This window comes from Rhinatrema bivittatum, chromosome 1 (genome assembly GCF_901001135.1).
Source record: "Rhinatrema bivittatum chromosome 1, aRhiBiv1.1, whole genome shotgun sequence".
NCBI lineage: Eukaryota > Metazoa > Chordata > Amphibia > Gymnophiona > Rhinatrematidae > Rhinatrema > Rhinatrema bivittatum.
Genome location: NC_042615.1, coordinates 757792681 through 757809055, shown reverse-complemented (window position 1 = coordinate 757809055; position 16375 = coordinate 757792681). Strand labels below are relative to the sequence as shown.

Here is a 16375-nt window from a genome sequence, read left to right as displayed (position 1 = left end):
GAGCCGGCCCGTGCCGCGTGATAAAGTAGCAGTGGCAGCAGCAGCAGCAGCGTCATCGGCCCCCGGGCAATCGAAGCAGCCGGTAATCAAGAAAGGAGAGAGCAGCTTGAGCCTCCCGCGGTCGATGGAATTCTACTTTCTTGGCTTGCGGGGGCTGGAGGAGGAAGCTGCTGCAGTTTCCATTTGTGCTCCGGGGGGGGGGGGGGGGGGGGGGGGAGGAAGTGAGTGAGAGAAAGAAGCAGCCAGCCTGCATGTGATTGAGAGCACGTTTGTGAGTGAGAGAAACTGATCAGAGAGTTGATGTGGTGTATATGTGAGAGACAATGAAAGTGACTGCTCAGGGAGATGACTGATGTGTATGTGAGAGTGTGAGACATTAGTCAAGGAAGTGACTGATGTGTGTGTGTGTGAGAGAGAGAAAAAGCATGGAAGTGAGAAATCTGGGTATGTGAGAAAGCAAGGGCGTAAGAAGCCTGGTGTTGGGGGGGAGGGGGTGTATGTGTGAAAAAAAGCATGGGAGTGAGAAGCCTGTTTATGTGAGAGAAAGAGCATGGGAGTGGGAAGCCTGTGTGTGTGTGTGTGCATGCATGAGAGCGAGAGACTGGTTGGTAAGGTGACGGGGTGTGTGAGAGAAAGAGACTGGTGTGTGTGAATATGAGAGAAAGAATGTGATTCAGGGAATGAGAAGCCTGTGCAGTGGAGAGCGAGCATGGAAATGAGAGAGAGACTGGTTGTGTGTGTGTATGTATGTGTGTGTGTATGTATGTATGTGTGTGTAACAGAGAGAAAGTGATTATGGGAATGAGAAGCCTGTGCATGTGAAGAGAGTGAACATGGGAGTGAGAAACCTGGGTGTGTGTGAGACACAGCATGTGAGGGAGAAGCCTGTATATGTAAGACAGAACATGGAAGTGGGAAGCCTGTGTGTGTATGCATGAGAGAGATCAGGTGATTGGTGTGTGTGTGTGTGTGAAAGAAAGTGATTATGGGAATGAGAAACCTGTGCATGTGAAGAGTGAGCATGGGAGTGAGAAACCTGGGTGTGTGTGTGAGACACAGCATGGGAGTGAGAAGCCTGTATATCTGAAAGAACATGGGAGTGGGAAGCCTGTGTGTGTGTATGCATGAGAGAGATCAGGTGACTGGTGTGTGTGTGTGTGTGTGTGTGTGAGAGAGAGAGAGAGAAAGAAAGTGATTATAGAAATGAGAAACCTGTGCATGTGGAGAGAACAAGCATGGGAGACTGGTGAGTGTGTGTGAGACAGAGAAAGTGATTATGAGAGTGAGAAGCCCGTATATGTAAGTAGAACACGGGAGTGGGAAGCCTGTGTGTGTGTATGGCATGAGAGAAACTGTTCAGGAAGGTGACTGGTGTGTGTGTCAAAGACTGGGAGATGATTAGTGTGAGAGACAGAAACTGGTCATGGGGGCATGACTGGTATGGTGTGTGTGTGTGAGAGACATGGGCATTAAGGAAGAGGACCATGAGTATAGAGCTTAGCCTCTACTGCTGCTTCTGCTGTGTGCTACGGCCTGCATGGAAGAGGAGCAGGAGAGCTGCTGGAGGGGGTAAGTAAAGGTGGCTTTTTAAGTTTATTTTTCTTGATTGACTGCCATTTTAATTATTTAATATTATGTGATGTGTCTGCTTTTTTTGAAATATTTTATTGGTGTTTGGAGAATTTTTTAATAGTTTTTAATAGTTTTTAATTGTTGGATGTTATTCTGTTCATAGCTATTTAGAAACATTTATTCTGCTTATTAGTATAGTTTTACAATTATTTCTGTGTGGGGATCTATAGCTGCTTGCTAGTTCTGTTTTCCTAATAAGAGGTGTATTGGTTTTTAGGGCCTGATTTAATATTTATATTGTTGCCTTTTCATAGATAGGGTTGCTCCTATTTGAGTGTATTCCATAATACAAGTGTAAATGTGTGTGGATTAGTTTATGTGCATTACTACAGATCCTGGAAGTATGTTAGGTCGGTTCTGTGTCTGTTACCGAGATGAAATATTTTACTAGCATGTAAGAGTTTTATCAGTCTTATTTGTTGTGTTTTCTCAAGAGGACATGCATTGGTGGTAAACTGCTGTCTTTTCATAAGTAGGGCTATTGAGCCTGGAAGTAGAAGGAGTTTGAGTTGCTGTTACTGAGATGACACCAGAACCAGAATATCTTTTTTGTAGGGTGAGTTGTATGGGGAATGTCATAATTCTGCTTTACATCCATTATTGTGGGTCAGGGGGGTTCCCGTGGATGCAAACTGAACTTTTACATCTAGCCCCGTGACGATCATGGGTCAGTGTGTCATGCATGTGAGAACCATCTGTCAGGTGTGTCCCGACAGAAAAAAGGTTGAGAACCACTGCTCTAGCCTATAGGAATCCATAGTTTTCACCCATGCCCCTTTGAACTCTCAGTTTTCATCTTCACCACTTCCTCCGGAAGGGCATTCCAGGCATCCACCACCCACTCTGTGAAGAAATATTTCCTGACGGTTCTGAGACGTCATCCCTGGAGTTTCATTTCATGACCCCTAGTTTTAATGATTTCTTTCTTCTGTATGAAAATGCACAGCACTTGCCCTACAGTCAGTGGGGCTGGCCCTAGAAAATGCTCGACTAAGAATTCAATAAAACACCAACAATTGCAAAGGAAGGTACAAAGCATGAAGAACTAACTGCATGAGTGGAATGTATGAAAATATTGCAAAATATATTTCCTGTTGGTTCTCTCTTTTTCTACATCATTGAATTATACCCAGCTTGCCAATTAGGGTACAGCATTGACCCTTCAGCAGGCAAAGCAACTTACCTTCCATTTACCAGATCATTCAATATTCAACTGCTGCACTGCTTTCATTTTATTTTGACATTTTGTTTTAACATACAACTGGTACACTGTATAACCAATTATATTCAGTTATAAGTCCCTGCCACAAAGAGTAACAGAATACAGAATCACTTGAGTATTGTGTGCAATTCTGGTCACCATATCTCAAATAGATATAGCAGAATTAGAAAAGATAGAGAAAAGAACAAAGAAAATGATAAAAGGGATGGAATGATTCCCCCACCCCTATTAGAAAAGGCTCTTCAGTTTGGAGAAGAGATGATTGAGGGGAGATATGATAGAAGTCTATAAAATAATGAGCAGAATGGAATGGATGAATGCATATCTGTTGTACTCTTTCAAGAGCTCAAAGATTAGGGGACATGCAATGAAGTTACTAATAGTATATTTAAAATAAATTTTTTTACTCAGCACATAATTAAGATCTAGAATTCATTGGCAGAGTACGTGGTGAAAGCTGTTAGTGTAGCTGGGTTTAAAAAAAGGTTTAGACAAGTTTCTGGAGGAAAAGATTTTAAAACATTATTAAGATGGACTTGGGGAAATCCCTTGCTTATCCCTGGGATAAGAAGCATGGCATCTGTTTAGCTTTTGGGATCCTGCCAGGTATTTTGTGACCTGGATTTGCCATTGTTGGAAACAGGATATTGGGCTTCATAGACCTTTGGTCTGACCCAGTATGGCAAATCTTATGTTCTTATAAAACTTACTCAACATCAAAAGGAGAAGCAGGATTTGAACCCATAGCTCAACACAAAGGTATTACAGGGATAGTAGAGTTGACAAGGGATTCCCTAGCAGATTGTGAAACTTTGGCAATACACTACCTTTACCCTACTACAAGAAGAACACAGAAAGAATAGTACACATAAACAATCATTTCAAAAATGAAGTCTTTAATTAGTTACAAAGAATACAGTTCCACCAACTAGAGGATAAATCCATAAACTGCAAAGACAGTAATTAATAAGCAATAGTAGCTTCTGATCTATCTAATGTTTGGGTACTTGCCGGGGTACTTGTGACTTGGATTGGCCACTGTTGGAAACAGGATACTGGGCTTGATGGACCCTTGGTTCTTATGTAACAAATGAAACAAACTTTACATGAATGTATGAAACTTTGAAAGTTCGGGTGCTTCTGCAACTGCTATGCATTAAAATCTGAAGAATCTTTGACACCTTCTAGGACAAAAATAAGTGTGCTAACATTCTTCAGATTAAAAATATATGTCATCATTTTCATGTATGCTTAGCTTAAGAAAAGAACTGAGTTCAGTAAAAAGTTAGAGGACAACTGCTTTTTCAATTACAAAAATGTAATTCTAGGCAACAAATACTGATCTGCAATTCATTCCATTTCTAAAGCATAAAATCACAAGCAATTAAAAGTTCTATCACTGAAACATACCGACTTGCATGCTTAGGTATTATAAATTAGCTTTTGCCCTATGGCATTCAATTATTCCAGCAGACTGGAGGTTAGTGATCTCTCCCTCAGTGAACCCATATTCCTTTAGTATCTCATGCGTGTGCTCTCCCACCAGTGGATCCCTTCTTGTGCTGGGAGTGGCTGGCGTTCGTGAGAGAAGGGGGGCAGGTCTCGGGCTCACGTCCTCTTTAGCATTCATAAAAAAAGAGGCCCGTTCTTTATTGTGAGGATGCAGAGCAGCTTCCTCAAACGACAACACTGGTATAACGCAGGCATCTGTGCCATCAAAGATCTTGCACCACTCAGCCTGCGTCTTCTTTAAGAACGTGTCTGTAAAAATGCTTCTCAGTGAATCCCACTTAGAAAAGCTATGCTGATCGGGAAGTTTGGTGGAATCAAGCTCAAGCCCTGTTACCAAAAATGAAAAAGAAAACAAGTTAATATCCCTAAAGCACATGGAAGTCATTTCAAAAGAAAGTCTAGAACACAGCACAAAGCACTTCTTCCTTTAATGGAATAGCAGTTACAGAGAGTAAAAACATTACAATAGTTGTAAGAGTATGGGACACAAAAGTAAATGACATTGTTTACAATAGTGGCAGAAAGTGGTAGTAAAGGTGGAATCACAATAATAAATCCGTGCCATTAAGGTGGAATATAGCTGCTCCTCGTGGCGTCATGGGCACAGAGGTGGCAAAAGGCTCATTAGAAAGAAATTCCTTAAAGAGTTTATTGGTCCCATAGTTTAATATAAAATTATAATACATACATGGAGTAGATATATATAGGAAATTACAATAAATGCAGGCAATATATATACATAGTTGAGGTGCAAAATTAGTGGCAGTGATGAAGCTATGAGGCAGGGGAGCATCTCTGACATATAGAAACAGAAGGATAGGCATTTAAACTAGGAGCTGCAGGAAGACAGGTCTTCAGGAGTTTCCTGAAACTTATGAGGTCAAGGGCCAACCATAAATCACGGAGGAGCAGATTTCAGTGGCAGCGCACACTGCAGGAGGTGGTTTCCTTTCTTCTAGGGATAAGATACAAACATTTCATCTGTGGTGTGACCGCACCTTGAGTACGGTGTGCAGTTTTGATCCCCCCCATCTCCAAAAAGATAAAGCAGAACTAGAAAAGATACAGAGAAGGGCAACAAAAATGATAAAGAGATTGGAATGGCTCCTTTATGAAGAAAGGCTAAACAAGTTAGGGCTCTTCAACTTTGAAAAGAAGCTACTAAGATGGGATATAGAAAAAGTTAAAAAAAAAAGCATGACCACTGGGATGGAACAGGTAAACAGGAGATGGTTATTTACCCTTTCAAATGGTACTAAGACTAGGGAACAGTCCATGAAACTAGCATGGAGCAGATTTAAAATACATTGGGGAGATTATTTTTTTCACTCGACAAACAATTAAGTTCTTGGATTTGTTGCCGGAGGATGTGGTTAAAGGAACTAGCATTGCTGGGTTTAAAAGCTGTTTGGCCAATTTCCTGAAGAAAAACTCCATAAATCATTATTAGCCAGGTAGACTTGGGAAAGCCACTGCTAATCCTTGGGAGTGAGCAATAAGAAATGGATCTAGGAGTCTATTCTTTAGGATCTGCCAAGAATTTGTGACCCAGCTTGGATACTGTTAGAGATAGGATGGTGGGTTTGATGGATCTTTGGTCTTGCTTAGCAGATATGCCATGCTATCAAAATATCTAGCACATTTCAGTAAACTATTAGAAGGCAGCACTTTTTTTTTTATAAAATGAGAAGCTCAATGACAAATAAAGAGGTCATCATGTGAGGCTAGAAGGAGGAGGAGGGCTTAGAAGGCAAGAATAAACTTTTTTTTTTTTTACACAGAGAGAGTGGTGAATACATCTGCAAAAGATTTCTAGCAGAGGATTAGGAACAGAAACAGTGGTACAATTAAAAAATGCTTGGGACAGACAAAAAGGGGATCTAGTGATAGGGACTTGCAGGGAATACAACAGAACAAGCAGAATCTGTGGTAGCATGGTAATTAGCGTACCAACATCTTTTGTATTTCTATGATTGATGTTATTAAAGAACAAAATTGGAGAGAAGCATGGAAGCTAGAAACACGGGGGTAAATTTTAAAAGGAGCGCACGCGCGTCCATGAGCGTGCGATTCCTGGCGCGCGCATATGGATGCATTGATTTTATAACATGTGCGTGCTGTTATAAAATCAGATGGCCACATGTGCATGTGGGGGCGGTGCGTGCAGGAGGCCGAATTTTTGCTAAATATGCACGGCGAAGCAAAAGAGCCTCCCCCAGTATGGGGGGAGGAGACTGGGAGGGAACTTCCCTACCCCTCCCACCTAAACTCCCTCCCTCTTCCCCACCTCCTAAACCCTTCATAAGAACATAAGAACATGCCATACTGGGTCAGACCAAGGGTCCATCAAGCCCAGCATCCTGTTTCCAACAGTGACCAATCCAGGCCATAAGAACCTGGCAAGTACCCAAAAACTAAGTCTATTCCATGTTACCGTTGCTAGTAATATCAGTGGCTATTTTCTAAGTCAACTTAATTAATAGCAGGTAATGGACTTCTCCTCCAAGAACTTTATTTATTTATTTAAGGTTTTTATATACCGGCATTCATGAAGCAATCACATCATGCTGGTTTACAAATAAACAGGGGTGCAATAAATACATCAAAACAGAAATAACGTGTCGAAGAAAGCAGTTACAATTAACAAGGACTATTGAACTGGGATCAGAGGAAATAAAGATAGTTTAGCAGAGACTAAATTAAGGAGATGAGGTACAGCTGCTGTGTTGGATAAGTTGATGGCGAGGTGCATTAATTTAAGTCCGGGAAAGCTTGCATAAACAGCCAAGTCTTGAGTCTTTTTCTAAAGGTTAGGAGGCAAGGCTCCTGTCTGAGATCCAATCCTTTTTTAAACACAGCTATACTAACTGCACTAACCACATCCTCTGGCAACAAATTCTAGAGTTTAGTTGTGCGCTGAGTAAAAAAGAACTTTCTCCGATTAGTTTTAAACGTGCCACATGCTAACTTCATGGAGTGCCCCCTAGTCTTTCTATTATCCGAAAGAGTAACCGATTCACATCTATCCGTTCTAGACCTCTCATGATTTTAAACACCTCTATCATATCCCCCTCAGTCGTCTCTTCTCCAAGCTGAAAACTCCTAACCTCTTCAGTCTTTCCTCATAGGGGAGCTGTTCCATTCCCCTTATCATTTTGGTAGCCCTTCTCTGTACCTTTTCCATCGCAATTATATCTTTTTTGAGATGTGGTGACCAGAATTGTACACAGTATTCAAGGTGCGGTCTCACCATGGAGCGATACAGAGGCATTAGACATTTTTCGTTTTATTCACCATTCCCTTTCTAATAATTCCCAACATTCTGTTTGCTTTTTTGACTGCCGCAGCACCCTGAACCGATGATTTCAGTGTGTTATCCACTATGACGCCTAGATCTCTTTGTTGGGTAGTAGCACCTAATATGGAACCTAACATTGTGTAACTATAGCATGGGTTATTTTTCCCTATATGCATCACCTTGCACTTATCCACATTAAATTTCATCTGCCATTTTGATGCCCAATTTTCCAGTCTTACAAGGTCTTCCTGCAATTTATCACAATCTGCTTGTGATTTAACTACTCTGAACAATTTTGTATCATCTGCAAATTTGATTATCTCACTCGTCGAATTCCTTTCCAGATCATTTATCAATATATTGAAAAGTAAGGGTCCCAATACAGATCCCTGAGGCACTCCACTGCCCACTCCCTTCCACTGAGAAAACTGTCCATTTAATCCTACTCTCTATTTCTTGTCTTTTAGCCAGTTTGCAATCCACGAAAGGACATCACCACCTATCCCATGACTTTTTACTTTTCCTAGAAGCCTCTCATGAGGAACTTTGTCAAATGCCTTCTGAAAATCCAAGTGGATAAGTGCAAGGTGATGCATATAGGGAAAAATAAATCGTCAGTTCAGTGTGCTGCGGCAGTCAAAAAAGCAAACAGAATGTTGGGAATTATTAGAAAGGGAATGGTGAATAAAACGAAAAATGTCATAATGCCTCTGTATCGCTCCATGGTGAGACCGCACCTTGAATACTGTGTACAATTCTGGTCACCACATCTCAAAAAAGATATAATTGCGATGGAAAAGGTACAGAGAAGGGCTACCAAAATGATAAGGGGAATGGAACAGCTCCCAGTATGCAACGCTGGATATCTACAATCCCTTTGATAACCAAGGGGTAAGGAAATGGGCAGTGGGTGTGAAGAACTTACCAGGGAAGGTGGCACAGCTGTGTCAGTGCTCTGTCCTCTCGCCCTCTCTCTGCAGCGGCCTCCCCCTCCATACCAGCCCCAGCCAGCAGTGCCACCGGCTAATGTGCCCCAGCCGCCAGCTGAAGCCTCGCAGCCCCCCCGGAAACCCATCCCCACTGAACCCAAAAACTACAGGTTCTATGGAAGTCAGGTACGTCAGGGGTGGCAGTGCCTCTTGCACAGCTGGGTCACATTTTCTCTCTTGCGGGACAGCTGTGCCTTGTCAGGTTTGTGTCTGATTGAAGTGAGGTGACGCGGGAGGCCAAGCCTGTGGCATGAAAAGGGTATTTGGGGGAGGGGGGGGTGAAGAGAGAGCTCCTGGATAATTCATAGATTGTGAAGCCCCATGTGAAAAAGTGCAATTAAGACAGTGAAGAAGATGAGGCACTGCAGGAAGACACTGGTTTTCACCCTTCTCTGCTGAGGAGAAGACAGGAGACTGACTCTTCTCTTCCTGGGAGAGGATGACCCTCCTGGGACCTCTTATCTGTGTTTCCTCTCCTGAACCTTATGGTTTGGATAAGTTCTTGGAGGAGAACTCCATTAATGGTTATTAATCAAGTTTACTTAGGGAATAGCCACTGCTATTAATTGTATCAGAAGCATGGGTTCTTCTTAGTTTTTGGGTACTTGCCAGGTTCTTGTGGCCTGGTTTGGCCTCTGTTGGAAACGGGATGCTGGGCTTGATGGACCCTTGGTCTGACCCAGCATGGCAATCTCTTATGATCTTATGCTTGCCCATATGCAAGAACGAGGGTGGAATGAGGATGAAAGGGGGTAGACTCAGGAGTAATCTTAGAAAATATTTCTTTTTAGAGTATGTTGGATACATGGAAAGGTCTCCTGGTGGAGGTGGTGGAGATAAAAACAGTTTCTGAATTCAAGAAAGCATGGGATAAATACAGGGGATCTCAAAAAGAATAATGGTAATTACAAAGTTATATTAATTGGGCAGATGGGCACACTAGATAAGTCATACTGTCTTTTTCTGCCATCCCCAAATATCTAAATGAATCTCCCGCTCATTTCAAAGAAAAGTCTGGACTCCAAAGAGTTTGTACCCACATCGAAGTGCCCATAGACTCAGATTTGTCTAAATCTATATAAAATTTGTTTAAATCTATATAAAAATGCCTAAATAAATAAATAAAGTTTTAATTCTAAAATAGAACCAAAAATAGCAAATTCCTGCCTTCAAAAAATTAACCTGGTTAGTCAAATGTACTAACATATCTGCAAAAGCACCAATTTTAAATTCTAGATTCCCCATAGAAACCTCTCGAACTTCAGCCATGCCATGAACCCATTGCCATAGAGGTTTTAGGGAAAGCAGAAATAACAAAGGGGGCAGCTCTGACAAGCTCCTCTCTGAAGATTAAATTCCTCAGTCCTTCCCCTGTTAATCAGGTTGAAAGCTTTAGGGATTGAATACAGAAGTTGGCCCTTTGTATAAATGAACCCAAAATCCCCCCTTTCTCCAAAACAGCAAATAGGTAGCTCCAATCCACCTGATCAAATGCTTTCTCAGCATCAAAACTGATAAGCAAAGAATCCACATTTGCCGCCCGCACTGCCATCAAAGAAGCTAAGATCTTTCTCAAATTGATTTCTGAGTGACGATATCTCACAATCCCTACCTGATTATCTAAAACTGGTTAGGATGGATAGATGCCAATCTCTCCGCAATAATTCTGCCAACAATTTTACATCAAAATTAAGTAGGGAAACAAGCGTGTACGACTCGGGTCTATAAAGATCTTTGCCAGGTTTGGGAATAAACGTGACCAGCATTTTATTGAAACCAAATGTAAATGTACCATCTGCAATAGCCTTTGCACACATATCTGTCAAAGGCCCCACCACTTGCTCATTAAGCAATTTATAAAACTCTCCCCCATATCTATCCGGACCTGCTCACACTCCTCCCCTTCCCCAATTAGCATGGCATCACTGTGATGAGGGCCGTTATCAATGCGGTAAGGCTTTATCACGTGCGATAAGATCTTAATGCACGCGATAATGGCCCATCGCAGAATAAAGAACGACCCTTTAAAATTGGTAATCTTGTATAATCATCTACCCAAAATGGAATACTACGGAGGAAGATGCCTTCAGTACTTGAATATAACCCGCTTTGAAGCGCCCGAAAAAGCAGAATATAAATCAATAAATAAGAGATGATAAATGTACTTGATAAGGAGTGGTATATTACAGATAGATATCTGTATATTTTACATACCTATGAAAAAACCACCAACATCCAGAGAGACACAGTCTATAGAAAAGAGAGCTTTTTATATTAGAGCTTAGGTATCAAGTCAACCATTGTGAAAAATGCTCTACCATTATAATCAGTCTCAATGATTATAATGGTAGAATATTTATCACAATGGTTGACTTGACAACTAAGCTCTAATATATAAAGCTCTCTTTACTATAGACTGTGTGTCTCTGGATGTTGGTGGTTCTTTAGTAGTTAGTTATGTTCTATGGCTAGCAACTGGGATATAACCTTAACAATGTGCACAGAAATAATTGGGCAGACTGGATGGGCTGGATAGTAGATCATGGCAGAAAACCTCTATGTTAGCCTAATGGTTATAGATTATGCATCCTATTTGAAACCTATAGCTTTCTACATGGACTAATACCAAACACGATAAGCTGTCGCTCTCCCCCTTTTCTGGTCTTAGGTTATTTATATTTAATAATATGAAATGACGTCTGACCATCACTACCATAATTGTTTGTATTTATTTTTTACAAATAGAAAACAAAAAAAAAACTAAACTGGCCTGCTTGATTATAGTAAACTAATGTAAAAATAAATAAACAGCAAATCTAAATAAAGAAGGCACTGAGGGAACACAAAAAGTAGAAGCCAGTGAGGTCATTAGGTATTCTATTATATGCAGCAGAAATGTAAATGAAATTGGATGAAGGGTTCAAAAGTTACTGAAATGTCTAAAGGAAGGATGAAGGGGGATGAATGAGAAGGGAATAAACATTTTCTAAAAATTAAAAAAAAGTATTGAAAGCTAGTGAACCTATTAAAGGAGACATTTTAACAACTTTTTATGGGTTTCAATGAAGCACTATTGCTTTACACAAAACTGCAGAGTATACTGACAGATAAGACCCATGTAGTCTACCTAATTTCCTTTCCGGTTGCAAGATTATAGACCTCACTTGATCTCTGCCTTTACCATCACTTCATCTCAACCAATAAAATTAGGCTAAGAAACCTAATACCAAACCAAAAGATGCCACAATATTTCCATAAACTGTACTTTTGACAATATTCTTGTTTATCAAAGTTACCTCATTAGTGATGAAAATGTCTAGGAGTCACCCAAAAGCAGTTCCTAGCTCTTGCTTACCTTTCAATAATGCCTGATAGAACTTTGGCTCAAGGGCACCCACTGACATAAATTTTCCATCCAATGTCTTGTAGGTGTCATAATATGGCGCTCCACTATCTAGCATATTTTCTCCTCGAGGTCTGCTCCAAATGCCAAGACTTTGCGACTTCCATAAGAAGGAGCCAACATAAGCTGCGCCTTCAACCTTAAAAATACAAACAAAAGGTAAATGTCTGAATTATAAAGTTCACAACTTCAGAATATTCTGGATTTCAGTTGGTTTAACTTTCATACATTTTAAAGCAAATGAATTAAACAGACTTTAAAAATCTTTTTATTTTTAAACTGAGGTGCCACATACTCAACTGGGGGAAAATCTGAGTTAAGTTTAGCCGGATCTTTAATCCCTCCAGCCAAATAAGCCGGTCAGTTCTTTCATGACCAAGTTTTTCAGAGTTTGTACAAAATTTCTTATGAACATTTTAAATATCCAAATTAAATATAGTCATTAGTGCACTCTTCAAATTTTTCTTGCATGTAGGCATGGAATTGTAGTTCTATCTTGTTTAAACAGAGAAGGTAAGGAAGGAGATCCAGGCATAGGCACACTGTAGATGCACTGAGTGGGGAAAAAAAGAAAGAACTCGGTAACTTTAGACTTTCATGAGGAAGGGAAGGAAACGTTCTCTGCAAACTACTTGACCTGTTGAGGGAAGACATTTTAACAACTTGTATGTTTTTCTAAGAAGCACAGAATATACCAACAAATAATGATCATAAGAAACCACCTAGGTTGCCCAATTTCATTTCAAGATCCTTATCCAGTCACAGCGAGGATAGCAAAATTAGCCAAATAAACATATCCAGCTAATTTTGGAGGTATATTCCATAGTGCAGCCACACTATTGAATATAGACAGCTAACTTTAGGAAAACTCTTTGGCCCAACCAGACTTAGTCGGCTAAAGGGGTGATGCATCAAGCCGTATTAGTGCTCTAACTCGCATTATAATCGAATAAATTGTGTGTTATATGCAATATTTTGCATCTCCTCATCCAGATACCCTCCCCTATTACAATGACCTTCTTTGCATGCGATTTGCATGTATGAATAATGCAAATGCATGCAAAGAAGGTCATTACTAGTCAATTTGATGTAAATATTTTAGCACATCTGAGAAGGCGATAAAATAATGCCTATCTGAAATGCATTAGAAGTGAGGCGGGAGGCCCTGTTCCCTAACATGGGTCCCAAGGCTCCCATCGCCCATATAAAGTGGCAGGGGGAAAAAAAATCACAGCAAACAGACCAGAATGCTTTCTGTTGTAAGGAAACGATTCCATGCTCTGATGAACTGGATTAGTTGGATTGCAGTCAGTATAGATTTCACGAAGTTGATAAAAAATCCGAGAGTCTGCAGCAAACTTATTGTGGTGTGAAGTGCTTGTAATGCTTCCTTTTGGAAGGGATGATATTATGAGCCAATTATCCAGATATGGGAATATCTGGATGTCTTGTGTGTTAGGTGAGCTTCTACTATTGCAAGGCAATTGCTGAAGATCCTGGGGGCAGCTGATAAGCCAAACGGGAGCTCTTTGTACTGATAATGAGTAGAATCCAGTTTAGAACAAAAGTAACGCCAAAAGGAGAGAGAGATAGGGATGTGCACATAGGTATCCTTGAGATCCAGGGAACACATCCAATCTGTCTCTCGAATAAAGAGGCATCTGGTGTTGTGGGAGTTCAGTCTGAACTTCTCCTGGTGGAGATAGCTGTTCAGTTGTCTCAAGTCCAGAATGGGCCGCAGCACACCACATTTGAGAATGAGGAAGTATTGGGAATAGAATCCCTGGTCTACTGCAAAGCTGAGATTTTCTAAATGGCACAATGCTGGAGAAGAATCTGAATTTCCATGCAAAGCCAAGGGAGTTGCGATTGATCCAGGAGTGAAGGCATAATACACGGACAAGAGGAAATTTTGGAAAATATAAGTTGTAACCTTAGGGGTAGATTTTCAGATGAGCGCGAACAGCCTACTTTTGTTTGCGCTCCAGGCGCAAACAAAAGTACGCTGGATTTTAGTAGAATCGCGCGTAGTCGCGCGTATCGGCTAAAATCCTGGATCGGCGCGCGCAAGGCTATCGATTTCGTATAGCCTGCGCGCGCCGAGCCGCGCAGCCTACCCCCGTTCCCTCCTAGGCCGCTCCGAAATCGGAGCGGCCTAGAAGGGAACTTTCCTTTGCCCTCCCCTCACCTTCCCCTACCTAACCCACCCGCCGGCCCTGTCTAAACCCCCATCCTACCTTTGTCGGGGGATTTACGCCTCCCAGAGGGAGGCGTAAATCCCCGCGCGCCAGCGGGCCTCCTGCGCGCCGGGCCGCAACCTGGGGGCGGGTACGGAGGGCGCGGCCACGCCCCCGGGCCGTAGCCACGCCCCCGTACCCGCCCCCAAAACGCTGCCGACACGCCCCCGAAACGCCGCGACGACCGGGCCCGCCCCCCGACACGCCCCCGACACGCCCCCCTCGGAGAACCCCGGGACTTACGCGAGTCCCGGGGCTCTGCGCGCGCCGGGAGGCCTATGTAAAATAGGCTTCCCGGCGCGCAGGGCCCTGCTCGCGTAAATCCGCCCGGTTTTGGGCGGATTTACGCGAGCAGGGCTCTGAAAATCCGCCCCATATTGTATAATCTTGAGGACTCATTTGTCTATTGTGATTTGGTGCCATGATCCCAGGAAGGATAGAATTCTCCCTCTTACCAAAATGGAGAGGTGTAGGGGAACTGGGATCAAAGACTCAGCATTGGTTTTGGTTGGACCTGTTGGGACTATTTCATCTGTCAACAATCTCTCTGACGGGGTCTACCAGGTTGTTGGTGGTATTGTCGTCTATATGGCTATAGAGGAGGAAGATGATACTGATGAAAGGAGTGATAAGGCCTTCTGTTGTACGAAAAAGCAGGTCGCTGTGGTGCAGACCGAGAATCTGAAGCTGTAGTCAAGGGTTGGACTACTACATTTTGGTCTTTTATTTGCATCATTGTCTCTCAACATTCTTCTTTAAAGAGGTTATCTCCAATGCAAGGAAGATCTGCTAGATTTTCATGAACATCTTCCCTTATGCTACTGGCTCTGAGCCATGCCATGCGCCTAACTCCAATGGCAGCTGCTGATGTTCTTCCAAGAGTTGAAAGACTCAAACTGAACACAAAAGATGTTGAATAGCTTCTTCTAAAGTCATGTGGAGATGACTTCTCCAGTATCAGATCGTATGAAAGGCTTTAGTTTTTGTACACAGTCATGGATATATTGGATCACGTACAACTGATGGTGAGATATATGGACAGTCAACATAGAACCCTGGAATAAATTTTTGGTTTTTTTTTACTAAAGCTGTTCAAGAGCTTGTGGTCCTTTCCTGGTGGAGAGTTACTGGCTTTCTTAAGCGCTGATTTCACAACTTCAGATTGATGTGGCAGTTGTACAACTCCATAGCCAGGAGATTTCTGCATTCGATATTTGAGGTGCAGTTTTCTCGGAGTGGTGATACCAGATATGGGCATCTCCCACATTTTCATCTGCATTGCATCCAAGTGAACATGTGCTGGTAGAGCCTCTTGTTCTGATCAAATATCCAAAATATTGAGTAAACCCATAACCTCCGAGGATGCTTATCCATTTGAAGGCCATGCCAAATTTCTCCACAAATTTGAAATAGAATAGTCCTCAGAAAGAGATGAATGATCAGGTGGCTCTGGAGGAGGGTCAGAGGGAATACCCGTGGAACTTCCGGGCAAATCCACTGGGGCTGGACCAATTGGCCACCAGTGCCTTGAAGACTGAGGTGATAGTGGGATTGTTGGATGACTCGGTGCAGAGAGTAGTGGCTGAGCAATTCCTGAATGCGAAGAATCAGCTGTAACCAATGAAGACCCATGGATCAACGCTAGCAGTGATGTAGAAATTGCAATATGAGAAATATTCACAGGAAGTGTGGAAGGTAAGGCAAAAAATGAGTTGGAGTCTGCAGAAAGTGATGCAAACAAAGTTCTGACTATGTCATCCTGTCAATTGCTTGTATAGTTCTCTGAGCTGATGTAGGAAGAAGGGCATCTTACTCTGATACCAGAATGGGTTCTTGTTCCATAATAGATGATCTGTTAGACAAGAGTGGAACAATAGAACAGATCGGCTCTGGGGTTTCCAGACACAAAACTTGGACAGCAACTGTGAAACTGGAAGTATTGTGGTGCTAGGAGATGTTAGGTGGAAAAACTGATGAGACATCATGGAACTAGCCTTTGCAGTCCAGCCCTGTCCTTGTCTGATCTTTGTCCTGTCCAGCCCTGCACTCTCCTTGTCTACTTTCCAGGCCTTGCCCTTGGGT

At 42.1% G+C, this 16375-nt stretch overlaps 1 protein-coding gene across 1 annotated transcript in view; it reads right to left on the bottom strand.

Annotated features, from left to right (window-relative positions):
• Positions 1 to 3729: 3729 nt before the first annotated feature.
• Positions 3730 to 16375, bottom strand: part of AMACR (alpha-methylacyl-CoA racemase) — a 65051-nt gene continuing 52405 nt past the window's right edge. Inside the window, exons 7-8 of the mRNA XM_029579100.1 lie at positions 12009 to 12195; positions 3730 to 4693 (exon numbers count right to left, since the gene is read on the bottom strand). Of these exons, the coding sequence (XP_029434960.1) occupies positions 4284 to 4693; positions 12009 to 12195 (597 nt within the window). The 3' untranslated portion in view covers positions 3730 to 4283. The remainder of the gene's footprint in view (positions 4694 to 12008; positions 12196 to 16375) is intronic.